This window comes from Trematomus bernacchii, unplaced genomic scaffold (assembly GCF_902827165.1).
Source record: "Trematomus bernacchii unplaced genomic scaffold, fTreBer1.1, whole genome shotgun sequence".
Taxonomy (NCBI): domain Eukaryota; kingdom Metazoa; phylum Chordata; class Actinopteri; order Perciformes; family Nototheniidae; genus Trematomus; species Trematomus bernacchii.
Window position 1 is genome coordinate 3,237,215 of NW_022987641.1, and position 21,608 is coordinate 3,258,822.

Consider the following 21,608-nt stretch of genomic DNA (forward strand, 5'->3'; position numbering starts at 1 on the left):
CTGCAGCCTTTTTATTTATTTATTTTCTCCCTTTAATTGCCTCGTGTTCTTCCACCAAGAAGCTTACGTGCTAGTTTAAAAAAAATTGTTATTCTCAGCAGGGAGGCAAAACCTGACCAGTCCTCACCCTTTCCTACCTCTCCTCATCTCCCTCTACATCACACTGTTTGCCCCTCCCCGCCTTCCTCCATCTCCTTTTCTCCCTTGGTCTCTTTCATTTTCGCTGACGCTCCCTCAAAGCTACATTAAGTCATACCAACCCCTTGAAGAGCACATCAAAGTGTTAGGGCCTGTAAAATCATACAAGCTGAGTGCTTTGCAATATCATTACATGTTCCACTCCCCCCCCCTCTCTCTTCGCTTTCCCTCAATTTCTCAAGTGAAGGAATGTATATATAAACTCAGATAAGCTTCCAAGCAGAGTCTGAGTTTCATAAATACGCTTGTGATTGTGACTGATGGCAACACAACTTTGCATAAATGAAAAAGCGGGATCATTTGTGCCAAAGTTCACTTCTGTATGTTATGACCTCATCCCATGGGTTTCCTGCACTTTGGCCAGAGCGTTAAACCAATGACGCCTGTCACTGAATTGATGCAGAACACTAATAAAAGCTGACACTTCACTAAAATGACAGACAGCTAGTAATGCATGCAATACTGTAAACATCCCTGCAGTTTATCATAATACAAGAGCACTTAATGCCCTCTGTGACACTCCCAATTCAAATACTTCTCTTGGTTGTTTACAACACCTACCCATTTTCTGCTCTGCAGTTACAAATTCACCGGCTCAGAGTCACATTTCCGAGTGTTTTTTGGCACTGCTACCGGCACTCCATTTGCCAGATGGAGCAAACACTTTCATTGAGTACTCCTTGACCATCCTTGAGGTATAGCACACTTGTGACATAGAGTGCCAGCTAACTGTCTCTCCCCCGGTCTCGCCTGATGTTCAGTTTGGAAGCCGGGGATGAGCCTCACTGAATAAAAACATGGAGAAAATAAAACGGCGGTGCCACTTATGGCCAATGCGAGACCATTTACTTAACTTCAATAATCCCAGATTTTATTGTGGGTGTAAAAACCAATCATGAAAGGTAGCTGTATTTATAGAAGCAGAAATGATTAAAAATGCATCTGGGACTGGCAGAGAAAGTAATGTTTCTGTCTGGCGTTAAGCTCCCATTTGTTTCCAACCGTATCCTCAATAAGATAAGATGAACTTTATTGATTCGAAGTAGGAAAATGAAAGTGTCACAGCAGCGAGATGAGAAGAAGAAGCCGTGAAATGTTCCGGGTAGCAAGATAATTCTCACAATAAGGAGCAGGAGCTGTGAACCAGGGTTTCACAGTGATTAAAAGTCAATTCAAATAAATTAACATTCTACAGAAGACAACAAAGTAAAATAAAGAATGATATCCATAGGAACATACACTTTGAGGCAGATGGCAGCACGATATAGTCGCCACTAGGGCAAGATAGCAGTTTAATAGCTGTACAGTAAGTGGTCAGTACATCTGTTTCATAGCAATAAAGAAAACACAGGAAAAAACATTATAAAAACCATAGGATAACCACCATCAATATGCAAATGCTATTACCAACCATTAATCCTATGGGAGTCTGGAGTCCAGGATTTATTTGTATTTGTAATGTGGTCTCACTGAGGGCAGTGGTGAATGGAGTGGACACAGCTGTTGTTGCACTTAAACGAACATAGGCCCATGAAATCATCCTTACGCTGTTAGCTACTAAGTGGTTCTTTTGTGGAGGAAGCGTGGTATGTAATATATTTATATTCTCCGGGGGTCCTTAGCGCTCTGTTTTACCACTTTTCCCATTTTAATTATTCACATTTAATTACTCTTAAGTGCTGCTTTTTTTCATGTATGGATATCTTTACACATGCCCGATAAGTGGATAAATTCACGTTAGGAATGGGTTTTTTTCCTCCAGTCACTGAGAAGCTTGAGGGATTGCGCTGTTAAATCCTCCGTTTATTTTAAGGTTCTTTATCTGTTGCTGTATGCGGTTATCTCTCATTGTCTCACTTTCCTCCCCGCTCACATTGTCTCTTCCTGGTTCTGCTTTCTCCCTTTTCTCTCCCAATTTTCCTTTTTCTGTATTGCTCTGTCTCCGAAGGCTATATGTAATTACTGTCAGAGGGGGACCTGCATAGATCTGTGTGACCTTGGACACTAAAAGACAGAGGCCACTCCAGGCACAGGGGGGGAGCAAGTGACTATGCTGTACATTGCTGTTGCTTTGCCTCTATGCTGCAGAGTCCACATAATTAAAAAACTTGCTAAATATAGCCCTGAAGTCTTTATGGGTGCGTAGCTGCAATCGCTGCGGCCTGAATATTGGATGCTCTGCTGCTTTTCAAGTTTTTCTAATCAAAGACATAAAGTACAGGAGTATTAGTTTCCCTAAAACCTCATAAGCTGAGCTCCAGTTGAAAAGTCTATACTGTACTAGATTTGAATGGAACTAGAAGGATACATTGGATTCTTAGTGCAGATATGTTGTCCATACAGTGTTGTATATTCAATGTATGTAACCATGCTTATTCTTAAAAGTCATCAAACCCATAAGTGAAATCAAAATAAGGCCTTTTTTGGTATTTAAATGTCTCAATAATCTTTTTTCAAACATTTTAAACATGTTATGAAAATGGGAAGTATTTTATTGCTACTTTTCTTCTTACGGAAAGTGGAAAAATGTTCATTTCGAGTGGCATTTCAAAAGTCTTAAATCTAACCTTAGGAACCCTGGGGTAAGCTACAAACCTCAGACATTTTAGATGTAATAATGGCCTAGTACCGACTGCATCGCTGGACACCACTGCAGGCTCTTCTTTGCCGAGCTAGCAGCCTCTTCCTGTTTTGGACCTCTCTCAGTCGTCACCTCCGCAGGGCCGGTTGCTAGGCACGGGCATCGGCCGGCAAACGCACGTTTTCTGCCCACCTCGAGCCTCAGCTGTGGCGCAGTTGGCGGTACATCCTGTCTGGTGCTTGTTTCCTGGCACTCATACAGACTCATAATGAGTAGAGTCGTTCCCCCCCAACCAGGTGCCACTCCGTCCACATTATTCACACTTCTACCTTTTACACACAGCAGCTGTTCATCACCTAATGATGCTGGACCTAGCTACTGATGGAGCAAGGCAGGCAGGGAGCTGTTCTCTCTCTGGCTGCACTTCAATCCTGGCCCCTTTCTGTCTTTGGGGATTGAATTCCATTACTTTGAAATGTTAGGTTCCAAATTTACAGTATGTCGTCAAGTGCTTGTTTTCTTTTTGCCAATTGAGGAATTCATACAGTCTCCACTCACACAGCATCTTTGGTAATATGGCCTCTCTACAGTGATCTCCCAGTAATAGCATCTTTCTTTTCAAATCCTACTCTATATTAAACGGAGGCGAGTTGCCACAGTAACCATGGTGTTCACGGTTTCGATTTCAATAAGAGGACATGAGAATTACTGTAGCATTTCATATTGATCAGGGTGAGTGGCCCGCTAATTGGATGTCATGTCAAGGCAGCCAAGTGATGATTACTTTATACAAAAGAGCTTCACAAAAAAACAAGGGTGCACATTTAGAAACTGAAGTCCCTGCACCGCCTGCAGTGTTTGCTTTACATTTCCATTCTCGATGAAACATCTTCCCGTGGCAACTCAGTCAGGGGTTGAGATAATTAGCTCCTACAACCGAGCGTTATGCAATGGCTTTTTTTTCACAAAAGCATCTGAGAAAGTAATTTTTCTCTAAATCAAGGGAGTTCTCTGTCGAACAATGTAATTTAAACAATGAAGTGAAGGAACTAATTGTGAAATAAAAAAATGAGCTCATGAATTTCAGGCAACAGACAAAAGAAATGCAACAACGTGCTAAATGTGACAATTGTATAAACGATTATATTGAATAGTGGAATGGCCCCATTACATTAGGGGAGAATGGCTGTAATTGCTTTAGTGTTCTGTCGATGTACATGCAGTCATCTTAAAGCATAAGCTGCTTGTCTTTAACACCATTAGGTTTCATTTTTTTATTCAGCCTTATTAAAATGTGCTGCCTTCTTAGTATTGAGAATGCGTTGTGTGTCCTTTACAATCTTAAAAAGGAAAAAATGTTATTTCTGTGAAGAATTGACCCAGATCGTGTCCCATGTATGGGTCCTTCTGTCTTGTATGTCTCTTGTTTTATCCATGGCCTTCTTGTGGTGGCATTCAGTGAACAGAGTAACAAAGCAGGTGAATGAAAGTTGCAGTACTTGAAGCAGTCGATGCTGCTGTTTTTCACTTTCCCTTCTCCTTGCCTTTGCAGCCGATGCAATATTTAGAGGTCACACTCTGCCCGGATGATCCCCCCCCTCCCAAGGCATTCATAATTAAATCGGATTCGCAACTTAGCTTCTCAAAGGTCAGCTCACCTGTCGGTTTGAGGCGGGGTGCTTTGGATTTTCTTGCATTTCATCCTTATTCTTCCCTATCTCAGCGCGCATGATTTGCACTAATGCCAACTTCTGGGTCTATTACCTAAAGCTGAATGACACTTTTCCCAGCAGAGAGCCACTTAGAGGTCTATGGGGTTCTCTTCAAATTTGGCAAGTCCACACTCCCCATTCCTCTTCCCCAAATGGTGCGCAGGGCCATCTTGTGAATATATTTGGACTCCTCACAATCAAAACAGGGCATTAGGCGCAGTCAATGAGGCTCGACAGGTGGCAGAGAGGAGCAGGAGAGACTGATGCAAAAAGAGAGCTGCAGATGCCGTCTCTGTTTAGATTTTCAGTGATGGTTTTACAATTACAGAAACAGTAATTTGCTGTAAAAGGCTCCAGACTGCCGGGAAGGGTAGAATGGAGCAGGGTAATTGGTGGTGGTGGTGGGGGGGTATCGCATGAGATGTAATCCATATCACTCTCCAGTGGGAGTGGAGCAGCATTAGTCAAGCAGGGGGATCATTTGTTTTTTATAGTGGCCTCCCTCAATGCTCGGCAGATGCTGACACCACTTTAAACATCACTCAGGAAGGGGAGTAAATGGCCTTTCCTCATGTCTCAGCTCCCTCCTTGTCACACTGCGTCCTCAGAAATTGTACAAATATCCCCGGGTGAGCGCCGGCTCATTGTTGACCAACCACACAGGGCTTTAGACTCATAACAGCTGTGCGTGTTTGCTTGCCCACACAAGTGCAGGCCTCCCGAGCCGCTACGTACCGCACAGAGCCCGTGTTTTGTTGTTTGTCAGTGCGGCCTTTTACCTTTTGAAGTGTTGCTTACATGTCCTGACACGCTGCCATTCCTCTACCCCAGAGAATAAAGCCCGTCCTAACCTCATGCATATTCAACACTCCAAACAGGTGAGCGCAAGCACAATGCTCTGTGATGGTAGAGCACCATCCATGTGTCCCCCTCTGTCTTCATACCAGTCAGCAAGCAAGGCTCTGCGATGCTTTTAAGAGGAGAATTGATGCTAACATATATTTGTGTGTCTGCTTCAGTTTGAGTCTTTCCTGTGAATTTGCCTCTTCTCTTCGCAAATTATCATCAATAATTGCCAGGTTAATGTCTCCGGATCCTCTCAAGACAATCGTTTCCCCGACAGGTGTCCTTTTCATAGAGGCGCTCCACTTCGATTTGGTAATTCCTTCATTCTTCTACGCCAGGAAATGAGAATGCTTTCATAACAACCATCGCTCTCTTGGCCCCTGCCTTTGTCATTTTGTGATTATTTACCCTTCTGTGGTTTAATGGCTTTGGTAAACAGCTTAATAGAATTCAGTACGGCCTTGGGATGCGTAGCGAAAGGGCACATGATTCACAGTTTTCATTGGCTTTTTGTTCCCCCCCCCCCCCCTTATTTCTGCTCAGACACCGTGTGCCACAATATAATCAAATACGATCATGGCCAACCTGTAAAACTGTTGTAAGTGTCTCTTAACCTCTCTCTCCATTCCTTCTCCATTGTTTCCTCGTTTTTGAGCCTAATCGCTCCCTCACTCCGCACTGGGCATTCACAATGTAATTATATATGATTTACAAACAGCTGCAGCCATAATGGTGTATAAACAAATTACAGAACCAGGGAGGAAAAACAACAGAGGAATAAAGAGATGAAGACGGAGAGAAATTGGCCCGCATCAGACGCAGTCAGTGGTTTGGCTGTTTTTTTGGATCATCGCTTTGGCTCTCCCTTCGACACAAAATGAGCATTCACGCTCGACATGCTTTACCCCTTCTGCAGGCAGATATTTAGTTGTCCGTATGCCAACGTTAAAAAGGAGTCTGCCTCTGTAATGCAGAGTGTCCTCGCTGCTCTCCCTTCCTAATGTGATTGCTAGTATTCATTCTGAATTTCACAAGGATGCATAAGAGCCTGCTCAATTGACCCCCCGAGGGCCTAGATTTTCTCTCTGTGATGGCCTGCAGCATGAAAAGCTAATTGCAGACTTTGTACATGATTGCAGTCATACTGATTAACATGCGATTGCCTGCTTTTCCTGAATGTGATGTCATACTTACACATTCTCCAACCACGGCACTGCAGGGAAAACACTCAGCATTCCGTAAACCTGCACACATGGAAGTGTTCGGGATGAATTCGTAACCCCAAAGTCGGTACACCTTTTGTCCAAGAAACGTGCACAGCAAATTGAATGTGCAAATCCCAACAGAGAATAATGATAATGCACGAGGCACACTCTGCATACTAAATCAAACACTTCCTGCAAACGTGGACATGTACATTATAAATTGCTCAGCAGCGCACGGGGAAGAAAGGTGTATGAATTAAAAGTTTACTGCTCCTAGGACACTGCCTGAGACGAGGAAGTGCTAAAGGGACAGTGTGATGCGATGACTATATTTAGCTCCTCATATTAATGATCCTTCAGAGTCCCGCACTATAAGCATCAGGAGTTGATGGCTTGATTTGTCAACTTAATCAGCCAAATGTAAAAAAGGAAACTGCGCAGAATGACATCAGGAGACATATTTTCATTGTTTCAGCCAGAGGATGGACATGGATTTATTGTTAAAGTGTGACTGGACTTGACTTGGAAGCAATTGGAGTGAATGTATGGGTCACAGCAGATCGTAAATCATCTTGTTAAACTTGGCGATCCATAACACTGTACTGTCAGTGCCCTTTGACTTCATAACCCCAATATATATATATAAAGAGATAGTCCCATGGGTATATCCAGCCCACAAAGTAAACCTATAAAACATTCCAACTTGTCGGCAGTAAGACATGGGAAAGAAAAATAAAACAATCTGAGTCAGAGGGAACAAAACACACTTTTTCTACAAATGCTGCAATAAACCCAGTGAAGGTATTAGACTTAATAAAACACATCAGTACCAAAGATATGTATTTGGGTTAAACATATTCATTAAAGATGTTACATCAGAACATGTCAGTGTTCCCTTGCAGTAGTACATGTAACACATTTGAGGTGCTTGGGAACATACCGTACTAAAAACCTGTATATCTTTCAGTAAAAATGAAAAATCAATAGGTCTTAGTCTAGAGGTAGACATCCATCAGATTTTCATCAAATGGTTCAAAGCGAGACATCTGAGCGTCAGACAACGTCACTTACTGTTACAGCACTTTTCCATGGTGCTAGTAGGAGTAAGAAGCATGACTGCATTGTAAGTTCAATTCAAAGCTCGAGTATTTTAGCAGACCATCTGATCCTACTGCAAGGAATTGGCTGTCAAACTTCTGAAAAGCAGAGATTCGTATCAGATCTTCCCCAGTAATCAGGTCACTGTTCACGCTTAAATTCCACCATTAATACGCATCACATGTTATAGCCAAACTTCCATACTGTAGTTCGACTCTGCTGCTGTACCATTTACACGAATGGAACATTTGTAATCAGGTTGGGCTAAGAGGCTCCATCCATTAAGGCTTCATGCGAGTGCATATATTTAGCAGGTAGAACGCTCTTTCGGCTCATGTGTCATTTATTCTGTCCTCTCCGGGCCTGAAGTGGAACATGGCCCAGGAACAGAAATAAATAAATAAGTCGGTGTGTAAATATACACACATAAATTCACGCCAGTGCACTCTGAGAAGGAAGGAAGGCACACACTAACTTTTTTTAATTAGATTAATAAATCAAGGAGGTGGCTGGATGTGACGGCTGTAGCCCAATGCCACTCCAGTAAAGGCTGCAACAAGCCGCCGTGGCTAATATGGAGCATACTGACGTAACAACACCACCTCTGTGTGTGTTTGTGATGGTGTGTATGAGGCAAGATGGTTTGGGAAGCAATTCATCTGATGTGTTTTCCAAAAACTGCTTTCTCTCCAAAACGCTGAGGATGTGTCTGTTTGTTATGTGTGTGTATTTATGCTCCTATTCCCCTCACTGCATTCATCAGCAGTTGGTGTAGCAGTGGGTGGCCAATAAGGTGTTTGGACACCCCACCCCTCCTCTGCCCTGACCCCATTCACAATCAAACCGAGCTCCCAGCTTTTCCTTCACACTCCAAATCCCTTCGTACCCCTCGCTGGTGTTTTTCCTTTATGTTTGACATGCTAATGAAGGTTTCCTGTCTGCTGGTTGGCAGCTGCTCCGCTACCTCAGCTCACATAAACAGCATCATTATTCATGTTTTCTCTTTTTTCCCAATAGCAGAACTAATTTGAGGTGTTAATGATAACTCACCTCAGCAGTAAAGAATGGTGTTTTGTTTGGGGGTACAGTAATATGCATAGTAAGCAGAACATGCACATTTTACACACACTGACTGCATTTATGTAAAGAAAGCAGGTTAGTGGGAAAAAACGCGTTAAGACAGGGGAATGAGTTTACACGAGCAGCATTCACTTGGTTACTTTAAACCCAGGTTTACGTCCAGACGGTCAGCAATTCGATTTGTTTTCCGTCTTGTTTTTATCCAAGGCTGGCATATTTCGAGTGTATTAGTGATACATGAAGCTGCAGCTTGAAATGTTGTTGTTTTTTTGTTCATAGCATTTGGACTGATGGCACAGTGAGAGGACAGACTGCGTGTGAGAGCACAGTGTATCCCTGCTTTTTTCAAATTTAACAAATCTGCTGTTCAGCTGAGAAAACCGACATATTCGTCTTAGTGGCATTTTTATATTGGGGTCATCTTTTATATGTAGCTGACATTTATCAAATACAATGGGAGAGAACCAAGAAGTGTATTCATTTCTTACATTGCTGACTTAATATGCAAATCTTCTCATTCATAGTCACATATAAATATATATATATTTCAATAGAAAGTGGTCAATTTTTGGAGTAAAGATCCCTCTCGTTACTCAGGAAAAACTTCTTTAATGTGATTTTACATCACAAAAGAAATAAAATAATATATTTCATATTTAACAACCCTGTAGGAACCAGTGCTGTGTACATGGCCAAGAAACTGGGTTTCCTTTCAGGTTGACTGTAAGTTTTTATAGATATGTCTGATAAGATTTTATTTGAGCCTCTATACTGTACCCTCCCAATGTATAATTGAGTGTGGTTAGACATGCTCTATCACTGATGACCCTGGCTTCCCAAAAAACCTCCTCCAGGTGGTAGATCAGTGAAAATGGCCTCTAAAAATACAACATAAAATTTCATGTGGAGCACTTTGCTAAACTAGCTGCAGTCATTTCTTCCGCACATTTCACCCACTCACCCCCCCATACACACAGCGACTTTAAATATCTGTTCATAAACATACTGTGCCATACACAAACAAGTATACCATACATATGACACAAACGCCGGGAAGTAACATACTTAGTGGCGCCATAATCATCTCCCTCATTGTAACTGATGGGTACAAATCGAGCTGCCACTTACCGCAGTCATTGACTCCATGGAGCACTGACTCTCTATCTGATGTCTCCAACCTCCACCATATCGACAGCCACAATCTCACCTTGAAACCACCATAATGTGTCTGCCGTGCATGATATAATGGCTTGATAGGCCGTAAAGGCCCATTTTATGCTGGATCCTGTTAGTCAAAGCTGTATGTCTCCAGCAGGGTCAAACCAGCATTAGCTGCATGGTGCTAAATGGCTTACAGCATTTATGTTTGGTCTCAGTTCTGTAAAGGTCAGTTTGGGTTTACTTGGGTTTGAAGTTGATTATGACAAACAATTAGAGCTGAAGTATATCATCCTTAAATGTCATTGTCTTTTCTTCTTATCCCGAGGTAACACTTTATAAGCATTTTATGTTTGTGTGACTGAAGAGCTGTGTGTATTTGTATTCTTTGATTGTTTGTATGAAAGTTAATTTACCCAAAGCAGTGATGTTGTTCAACTGAAACCAGGTGTTTTATTATAAACCATGCTGGAGCAGGCAAGTAATTATCTCAACAAAATTCAGAACAATGCTAACTAGAAGCACTCCCATTAATTGCAGCGCTGCTATTCATTTTTAGCCATGGATGTGTATTTATTTGTCTTTAATTTGATTCCACTACTAATGTGGGCTTCCTCTATATTTAATAAGTTAGCTAAGTCTTTATTATTGTCTGGCCATTTTTGTTTTACTTGCTATGCCACAATTGCTGTATCTCTGTTAATGTCCCCGCTGTAGGAGTAATAAAGGAATTCTCTGTTGCTTAAAAAACGACATTTAAGACCAATTATACACAAACACAGCTTCACATACAGTATGTAACTTCTTCTCTATGGGCGTATACTGCTAATAGAGGCAAAACTGTACACTTTTCAAAGTAAAATGAAAACAGCCAATAGTGATGTAATGAAATGCAACTTAAAGAAATAAACAAAAGCTGTTAGTCTAAGTGTGTCTGTGTGTTTCTCAGGGAGCCAGTTGGAGAGTCTGATGGAGACCATGAGAGCAGAGATCGCCGCCCAGCCGCCCGTGGAGGGGTCCTACGCCCCCCGCCGGGGGGATTACTGCATAGCCAAGTTTGCTGATGACGAGTGGTAAGCAAACATTTCAATATGCGTGATCGTATTGAAGAGCTTATAAGACTTTAACCCTTCAGCAAGAGGCTCTTTACTGAATCCTGAACATATCAAGCAGCTGCTCTCATGGCAACCAGTGTTGGGCTAGTTACTCAAAGATAAGTAATGCCTTATAAGTAAGTTCTTTTGCAAGCCAGTAATTGATGTTGAACAGAAACTAAGTCCACAAGTGAGACATTTTACAGTTTGATTAGCTAGATTTCCTTGAGACATATATATATACGTATAATCGTGTTTCTCCTCTCGAGAACACCCGACGTTTCGTTTTTACCTTGTCTCTTTCGCAGCCTGTGATGCGTTTGCTGCAGACACCTACAGGTGGTGATTAGCTCTCTGCCTCTGCTTTGGCCTTTCAGCAGTGGCTTGACAGTTACACACACACACAGCGCACACACACACACACACACACACACACACACACACACACACAGCGCACACCTCATCTCCTCACCGGATGTTGGACGTTTACAGATGGTCATGGGGACAGATAAAAGTCACAGTGATCGAGGGAGGGAGAGAGAGAGAGTGGAAAAAACGATCACAGAACTGATTAAAAACCAAATGTTCCCTCCACACAAGTACTCTCCTTTCCCTCCTACATTCTTCCCTCTTATCTTCCTTGTCAGATTTTAACGGGGGGAAAATAAATATGATGTTCTACCCATGTCCAAGCCACCGGTGCACGTCGACGTATATTGACCTTCAGGTTCTTCAGTATGTTTTGTATAAAAACAATTGTATTCCTGTTACAGTAATCCCGCACCCAGTAGTAAACATTTGCGATTTTTGTCTTTTTTCTCCAGTTTTGTAGAGCAAGCTCATTATGTTCATATTCACATTGTTCTCAGTTCATAGCTTTGTATTCTGTGATGCATGTGGAATGTGGGCTTGTTTCATTAGGGGCCTAATTAGAAACTCGTCGCCTTTTAAATCTTCTTAGAACACCAGAGTCGGAGTTAATAGAAAAGGAAGACCTCTGTTCATCAGTCACTAAAACACTGTCTCTTTCTCTTCCTCTCTGTGCCGTTCTTTATTACTCTTGTAAATCTCTGATTAGCTTTCATTTGTTCTCTCGTCTTTTACATTTTGCCCATATGGCCGTAATTATTTGCCATTGTTGCTTCTCGGCCATGTTGTCGTCCCCTCTCTCGTCCGTGTCAAGTAATGGTCAGATACAGAAACACTTCCTGAACTATAGGAAAACATACCTTTTTTTTTAGCTCATATATGAATTCATGAGTATGGTTTAGCTCTCACAAAGAGACTTTTCTTTTATCTGTCACTGATCTGGAAATCCAGTTTATTTTCATTACATTCAGCCTGCCGAATGTGCTGGAAGAAATCCAACCTTACGAAGTGAAAATGTTGGGCTTTTGTGGTTATCACTAATGCACTGAAGTTATTTGCTACAAGGCAAAATGGGTCTAAATGTCTGTCCTTTATTGCAAAGAGGCCTCTGTGCAATTTTCCCATCCCTGCCCCGTGCTGATAGATCCCCTCTGTCCCCCCTCACTCCCCCGGCCGGATCTTCCTCTCCCACTCCTCCGACCCGATCACAACAGACAGGTCCTGCAACACCTTCTCCCCAGGGAAATAAGCACGGAATCATTTACTCATCTCCTTTTCCTCTTGTGCCCTCTGTCTTCATCTCCCTTTCCCTCTGTTCTCTCTCTCTCTCTCTCTCTCCCCCCCTTTCTGTCTGCCTCTCTCCCTCTTTCTCAATTATTCTATTTCTGCTGCAGGTACAGAGCCAGAGTGGAGAAAGTTGAGTCACCGGCAAAGGTTCATGTCTTCTACATTGACTACGGCAACGTGAGTAACCGTGACCACGAATTGTACTGTGCTAAAAGTGTTGCCTGTTGCATACTCATCATTAAAGCATAGTGCTGTTGTTTGTGACTCCAAACGAATCACAATGTTTAGAAACGGCCAAACCCACAGCCAGAGGCGCTCTCGTATCCAAAGAGGGATTTCTTTTCTAGTTCTTTCATCTATTCAAACACCAGTTGTTTGCTTAACCGCCTTTATGTATCCTCAGCTGGAGTTTTTAGGACAAATATGATGCAGACTTGTTTGTGTATTCCCTTCATTCGGTTATGACTGAAGCAAAGAGCGTTTGCTTTTTATTCCTTCTTTTCATAACAATGACAAAAGCAGAAATCCCCCACTCTCTAGTCATTTTATTCATTTTCTGTGATGACGAAGGCATTGCATCCTCGTGAGTGCGTTTTCGTGTGCGTTTCTGCCGACGTGCGTACACATGCTTGCATCACCAAGTGGCTCATGCAGCCAACCCCCGGCCTGCGGGAGATTTCCCATGAGGCAGTGGAGCGGCACAGTGTGTGACTGACCTTAGAGCGGGGGACAGCTCGAGGTTTGGCTGGCAGACGCGATGTGTCCTGGCATGTTGCTGAAAGTGTGATTCTCCGAGGCCGACCTGGCGCACCGGAAAAAAAAAAAACCACCGCTGATATCCACCTCCTTCTCCGTGGTTTTACATCATTGAAGGTTGAGTCACTCCGGCCTTGATTTCATGCCTCTGTGTCACGAGCTATTCGTTGGTGATATTGCCACCCATCTCGGCTATAGGTCATTCCCTGAATTATGATGTGATCATTAACAAACAGCACTTCTGCCTTTTATTTTTAAGGCCAGCATTTACAGTGCTGTCAAACTCAAATATGGCCGTGATAAATCTTATTCCATGATAAACATCCAAGGCCTTCTCTGTCTAGACTGTACAGTCCAATGAACACATTAACCTAAGATATGGGGGGTCATTAAATTAACTCCCCATTCTAATGGCTGCATGTGTCTGACTTTCCACCTGCATGGTCTCCCTTCAGGAAGCTTGCGGTGGTGCTCACATGGCTCAGATCTGACAAGATGTTTGAGCTTTTTTATGCTTCATATCAGGGAAATGTTGTAATTATGCTTTATATATAGCAATGTACAAACTGGAGTGCTGACCTTGCAATTAGCAGTAAAGATGAAAATGTTGGTAGGCGTGTCAGCATGAATACAGAGACAAGAGCTCATGTTGATTACTGTACTGTACATCCAATCTTTATTTTAAATAGGATTGTTAAAGGCGTGGAAAGATAATGATTTCATAAAATGTGATTCCTGTTATCATTGCTTAATTAAACCCAGGTTATTGTCTCTCAGGAACACTTTTAAAAAAGTGTATTTGTTAGTTTGTAGTTATTGAATGAATAGCAAGCATAATTGTATTCAAATGCACACTTGCAAGTAGTATGTTTTACTGCTTTAAGTGTGTTTTATGATCTGTCAAGATCTGACTGCCAACTTGACATCCATTGTGGTCTTTACTCTTAGTTTGTAGCTGATCTACAGAGCAGATGGAGCTTAGTGAAGGGGCTTCATAATGCTGCAGAAACAGCTGTGAAATAATTGTTAAGGTGACATACATAAGGGCATGAAGCCCTTAAGCTACAAGATGGCATCTGTCCTTCTATCACAGTTGTAAACCATCATTGTTAAAGTGACACAAAGATGTCAGAATTGATTCAGAACCGAGGTAAAATAGAAACATGACGGAGTGCGGGATGGATTTACAGCCCGAGTGTGTGCTGTGTTTGATTTGAAGATGCCCTTCACTTGCAGAGGCATTTGATTTGTGAGATGCACTCCGTAATGTAAAGAAATCAGAATGTGAATTTTCATCCCAAACTATTTGTTTTTCTTATTTGTATCCAAACTGAACAGCCCTTGACATCTCTTGCTTGGCTTGCTTTGCTGCAGTCGTAGCAGGAGAGATGGATGTCTCTGTCATGTTCGCTTAGACAAAGTCATCACCACAGACATACACTCCAACTGTTGGAGCTTAACTTTACTATCTCAAAACCTCAGACATAAACCAAGAGTAAATCTTTGTTACCTTTTTAAAACAAGAATTAAATTACAGCTTCAATATTTGGTCTTGATAACACAGAACAACAAATGCTGCTGTGTGTCAACGTATCATAGCACAGATAAACACCCTGAATGTATTTTATTGAGTGTGTTCTGTTTCCCCCCTCAGAGAGAAGTTGTGTCATCCACTCGTCTGGCTGCCATCCCCCCCGCCTTCAGCACCCGGACCCTGCCCGCACAGGCCACCGAGCACGCCCTCGCCTACATCCAGGTCCCGTTGGACGTAAGTCAAGTGCCGAGTAGAGATATGTGTCGCGGCTGAAGGCCTCAGAATTAACTTTTCGAGATATCAACGTCTTCCGTCTCATTTTCCGCTAGCATTTGAAAGTTGACTTTTCTGGCGAGACACACTATCTGTTTGAGTTTGACTTATCGCACGAGGTGATAAGTCTGTAACTGACAGACAGGGACCAGTTTTCATTCCGAGCAAGAAAATTCTGCTCATACATAATGCATGGAGTACAAGCAGTCGGAGCGACGACCAACACTGATCCATTGATTTACTTTGTTGCAAACAATTATAGAATAATTGACATAGTAGCAGAGAGACATTAATGTTTCATGGACAATTTGATAAGGTACAGTATACAATATTTCTTCAATAACCCAGCCTGCCTGCCATCCTATAGATGCATGTACTTCATGGGGAAGTGTTTATGCATATAAATGTCCATCTGATAGCCCAACAGCAGTTCCTATTTTTTTGCATCCTTAATCTTCTTGTTTACACAAGTGTGTTGACTCAACCTCCGGTGTGTGTGCTTGTCTCTGTGTGTGTGTGTGAGTGACTGTGTGTCAGGGGGTCAACTCATTGGAAGCCTCCTGAGCCGGCAGCATGAATAGTTTGCACAGATACAAACTGTTGATGTTTTTTTTAGGGACATGCCTGATTGGCACAGTACTAAGCCCTGTCTTAAATTGGTTGTGTGTTTGTGTGTGTGCGTGCATGTGTGTTACTTTAAAGAGTATTTGTTCTACTTAGCCTAGATAAGCATTAGGATGTTTGTTCCTAGAATTAAAGACTAGTTTTCACAATGTACACGCTTGCTTGCTGCTGATTTGGATTATTTATCGACACTCAGTTTCCATTTTATCATGTACATCTATCTAAAGGTAATGCAATCTAATACAGCAGTCGTGCAATAAATCCTACCTTTATGACGGTTATAGTGTTGCTAGTGTTTAGAGAGACGTCAATTCAACTTTATGGGTAGTTTAGAGGCTCTTGTCGTAAATATGAGCCTGTTTTGTATTTGTTTTATTTATAATAAAAATAAAAATGTGAAGCCCACATTTTTTTTAATCTAAATATAGATGTGTGTGTGTGTGTGTGTGTGTGTGTGTGTGTGTGTGTGTGTGTGTGTGTGTGTGTGTGTGTGTGTGTGTGTGTGTGTGTGTGTGTGTGTGTGTGTGTGTGTGTGTGTGTGTGTGTGTGTGTGTGTGTGTGTGTGTGTGTGTGTGTGTGTGTGTGTGTGTGTGTGTGTGTGTGTGTGTGTGTGTGTGTGTGTGTGTGTGTGTGTGTGTGTGTGTGTGTGTGTGTGTGTGTGTGTGTGTGTGTGTGTGTGTGTGTGTGTGTGTGTGTGTGTGTGTGGGGCATGCTGTCACCTGTCTCATGAGTCAGTGTCTCCTGAAGGATGAAGTGGCCCATCTGTTGGTCCAGCCCAGGGAACAAAGGCACCACCTACACTATACAGCCCCCAGACACACACACACACAGTCTGAAGCTTTCCCACATGTTAGGGGTTGACATGCAGCTTCCACCTTTCCTGCTCACTCTTTCTCTGTCACTCTGCATCTGTCTAACCTTTTTCCTGTTGTTTCTCTTTGCTCTTGGTTTGCCTTTTGATGTGTTTGCCGTGTGTGTTTATCTGAAGCTTTTTACTGTGTCACTCGCGCTGACAGCACGGTAACTCACTTGTGCTTCGCCTTTTGCTGCTGCTCAATGAGAAAGTTGTTGTCTTTGTGTCACAACCTGACACCTGATGCCCTTCACAAAATGTCTGTCTTCACAATGGCTTCTTTGAATCATCTCCCTCCAAAATCCTGCCACTAGAACAAAATGATGCTCCTGTTTTCTAGTGAAATTTCATAATATCTTTAAAAGAAACGGCAGGTGCACTGTCAATGTTTTGTTGTTTTGGAGGAAAAAAACCTGAAAGGTGTGCCAGTAACTTGACAAAGCACAATGCACACATCATCTCCATGACAACTGACTGCGGCAGTTACCTCTATCTGAGCCACTGCTACCACATTTTTCAAACTATTACTCCATTTTTATTAGGGATGTGAAGTCTCAGCTGCCTGCACTCAGGACTGACTGCCACCTCTTTATTGTCCCCGGTCAGCTAATTAAAGAAAGTAGTTTATGCCAAGAGTGCGCTCAAAAAGTCCAACCACACAATAGTCGGCTTTAAACAACTGGAAGTTAAAAGGTTGTTATAAGTAATGCGTCCCTCCAAACACTTCATTTTACTCATTAGCATGACTTACTCACCGCCATATTACTTTCCTCTTCCCTTTTTTGTCGTGCAAATAATCCACACATATCTAGATTTTCCGGGAAAAGGAAAGATAACTAGAGAACGCAAAGTTTGAAACTACAGATCTACCCGGCCATTTCTATGTAAATAATTCAACTTATTGATATTGGATGAACTCTATTTTATATATTTTTGTGAAGCATGACTTCATGAATGTGTCGCATGGCAACGTTTTTTCATACTCAAAGGTTCTACACTTCTGAATCAGACGAGGAATTTTGTGTAAGCCAAGGCAAGTTTATTTATAAAGCACCTTTCAACTCAAGGCAATTCAAAGTGCTTTACAAAAATGAAAAACATTTAGAGCATTAGGAAATTGTGCAGCAGAAACACATTATTAAAAAGCAAAGAGAATAAAATAAACATAAAACAAGCTAATATAGAATAACACCGGTATAAAATACATGAATAAAAGTTAGTGCGTATTGATATTTGATCAATAGGCTTAATTTCCCAGTTAATGACTGATTTCCTACAAAACAATATGTACACATTTGTTGGTTGAAACTGAGTAACTGTATTGGCTTCATTAAAAAAACGAAAACAATACCTAACTGCACTTCCAACTACATTGCATAACAGTTGGTAAAATGCAAATATGTTGACCTGATTTAACACATTGGAGTGCTGTAACTAGGGCTGTTCTGCACATATGGCGGACAACAGAGGGTCACTAGAAGGCTCTCATTAATTTTGTATCAGCGCCTCATGAGCGTCAAAGGATTCTTGTTCTATAACACTGTCTCTTTGCGTCTCCTTCTTATCTCTCACCCTGTGTCTGCTCTCTATCTCTCCCTCTGTCTCTCCATCACACACTGCCTCTCTCCCGCCCCGAGCTCCCCTGCAGCGCCTGTGACAAGTTGACCGGGGGGAGAGCGGGGACAAAAAAGGCCCTTAGTTTTGTGCCTTGAACAAGCTTCCCTGCCCACACACGCTCACACAAACACACACACACAAGACACACATATACCCAAGGGCGGCTAGCTCGAAGGGGGTTGCCATGGAGACAAGACCCGGGGCGAGAAAGAAGGAAAGCGAAGAGATGGATGGTGTAGGGGAGGGATGGATGATGGCCAGGGACTGATTTTTGTTTTTAAGTGTCATCCTGCCTCTGAAAATGCAGCTCCCTTGTTTTTCTCGCTTTTCCGCCCAGACTGCTGGAGGACGTGGGGTCAGGATTGCATTTCAGCTCTTCCACCTCCTTCTCCACCATGTGTTTAATCAAACGCTGGCCTTTCACTTTCTAGAAGGTTAGGAAGAAGAGAGAGCAAGGTAACTAACTGAAGAAATGAGGAGGATGAGGGAGGGTGAGAGTCAGACCATTATACAGTTCAGCCAAACTCAAATCTCTTGAGATAGTTGATTAGATAATTGCCGTGCTACGTGACTGACTTTGTGAGTGATCATGTAATTGTAATCGACCTGAGAATGATGTTCGCCAATGTGTTCTTCCCCTTCAACGCAACCAAGTGAACATGTAAAGGCTTTCTCCCACTTTCTTAAAAGTTTTTTTCCTCCAACAGAAATCCAATTCCACAGTGAGGCTCATGCATACATAAGGGGTTTTATCAGCCTCTGCATTGCATGTATTTGTGTGTTTGTATGCATATATTTAAGAGCAATTACTGATAACATAGTAATTATCCCTTTCTCCCTCCCTTTCTCCTTCTATTTTCTTCTTTTGTCCACCTTCTTTAAACCCACCATCCATTACTGCCCCACTCCTGTGCTTCCCTCACCTCCTCTTTCTTCCTTACCCCTTCTTCTATCACCCCCTGCTTCTTCAGGAGGATGTCCGTGCGGACGTGGTGGACTGCGTTGTGCGGGACATCCAGAACAGCCAGTGCCTGATGAACGTGGAGTACACGGGTGCCAGCTGCCCACATGTCACCATACAGTTCGGAGACACTAAGGACGATGTGGGCCTGGGCCTGGTCAAGGAGGGCATGGTCATGGTGGACGTCCGCAAGGAGAAGCACCTGAAGAAGATGGTAAGTGATGAGATGGAGGGATGAAAAGCTGGCGATTGGGAGGCATTTGTGGTAAATGAAGCAATTTCAATAGATCTATTGAAGACATAAAAATAAATTGGAGGCTTCTTCTGTTTCTCTCCCTGAGTCGATTGCTTGTTTTCACTTTTAGGCAACCAATGACTCTCTATTTTCAAGTAAATGACAGTTAGGGTCTCACTGGGGCTGTAGACTAAGCAGTCATGGTTAATTATATTGCCAAATAACTGGTTACAGTACAGATTTGGCTTTCTGTGTTCAGTGGATCCACATTTGGAAAACAGTGCTGACCGACACTGATAGTTCTTTATAATAATGGTAAGATTGAACTGTTTTACTTCAATGTAGAAACAAGTCCAAATCGTATTCTTTCTTAGCTACTGAACAGTTGTGTATGCACCATGACAAAATGCGATCGGCACACTGTATCATGTTGGAGTTTTTTTTCCACCTGATCCGAGGAAAAAACATTCAAAAGTGCTTATAAACCTGAACGGATGCACCTTTTTTTCCCTTTGATATTGCCACATTGTGAACAATCTGTGTTGTAATAGGTAGTTTACGTTATCTGTCAACAGCACATACTGTTCCTGATTTGCTAAATATCACAGGTTCAATCATATACCATTATTATGCGTTCAAGCTCTATTTAATAATAACAGTTAAGCCATCCCTACTCTTATGTGCATGAACTGCCTGTGTGAAATATTGCTTTTATTGAACAGTTAGGGATCCATACAGGAATGTCAGTTTCTGTACATTTTCTATTGATTTCCCGGCTCTACTCTCACTGTTGTGTGCATACTGTATGTCAAACAGAAAATCTCATCTTTCTTTCAAAATATGACTTATTATTCTCAACCTACTTCATGTTACTCAGTGGCTCACAGTGCTGTCAAAATGCAGAGTATGGATCAATATTTGTGTCAGCGCTGTTGTAAATAGACAATGCCACCAATCAAACTAATGGTAGGAGGTGATACATTTTTTAACGGTGCACTAAATGTTTACTATTGTCATCGGCAAATGGGCCCCTTGTGTATTATTTCATGTGAAAAGGGTCCATATCCCGCCTATGGCTCTCTAGCAGTCCTATAATTACAACATATCTATGCTAGCATGTATCCGCCCAGTCGTTTCCATCTCAGTTTGTCATGTATGGATTTCCTTTTATAAATGGAGGCTAGTATCACATTAAATGCCTGCAGGTTTTCAAATGTGAGCACTGTGGCACTAGACACGCAATACCTCTCCACACTTGTCAATCCACATCCGCACAATTAACACACCTTTACAATTTGCCTCAGATGGCAGCCATTTTGTCAAACCGTGAAGCGTCCTTCATTTACTTTCCTCTCATTATGCTTATTCTCCCAGCAGACGCAGCGCCGCTCTGTACACGAAAGATAAAGAAAAACGGAGGATATTTATTCCTGCTGCAATTACCGCTTACGTACAAGCCCAATATTAGACACTCTGTTATTTTGTTTTAAAGTGCAATGCTCAATGGAACAGACAAGTATGTCCACTAGAGTGTAATTGTTCATAAACATAATGAAAATATATATTCCTGTACATTAGAGGCTGGTGGCAGGAACACATTTGTTCTTCCACTCACACATGGCGATGTAGTTACTAACTCATTCTTGTTCACACCAATAAAAGCACTTGCCGCCTCTTTAGTCAGTCAATAAAGCACTGTGCATCATTGTAAGAGTGTTTTGACCCCTGACCTCTCAAGAGTAGCCAGGAACTATAATGCAGTCTCTGGGTAATGGACCCTATAGACAAAGGACAGTGATTAAAACCTTTCAGCCATACCACTAATAGGCTTATAGACTGTGCAGATTTAGGTTTTTGTTGGTTTCTTTTTAGTATTCAACAGCTGCATCTCCAGCATTCGCCTCTCCCTTACTGACAAATGTTTTGATCTGGAGAAAGCTTAACAAGCAGCCGTGTTGCCAATGTGCTTACAAGTGAGTGTTGAAGTAAGCTCTGCAGCATTTCTTGTGGATAATTTCACCCATCACGTCTGCTTCCAAACTCAAAGACCAACAAGCCCAAGTGTGATTAGGCAACATTTCAAACACGTAAATGTGTGTCTGATTTATAGAATGTGTGGGTTTAGCA

At 42.1% G+C, this 21,608-nt stretch overlaps 1 protein-coding gene across 1 annotated transcript in view; it reads left to right on the forward strand.

Moving 5' to 3' along the window:
- snd1 (staphylococcal nuclease and tudor domain containing 1) overlaps nucleotides 1–21,608 on the forward strand; it is a 181,060-nt gene that overhangs the window by 144,851 nt on the left and 14,601 nt on the right. The window contains exons 19-22 of the mRNA XM_034133336.1: nucleotides 10,828–10,951; nucleotides 12,736–12,805; nucleotides 15,039–15,152; nucleotides 19,257–19,460. Coding sequence (XP_033989227.1) covers nucleotides 10,828–10,951; nucleotides 12,736–12,805; nucleotides 15,039–15,152; nucleotides 19,257–19,460 — 512 coding nt within the window. The remainder of the gene's footprint in view (nucleotides 1–10,827; nucleotides 10,952–12,735; nucleotides 12,806–15,038; nucleotides 15,153–19,256; nucleotides 19,461–21,608) is intronic.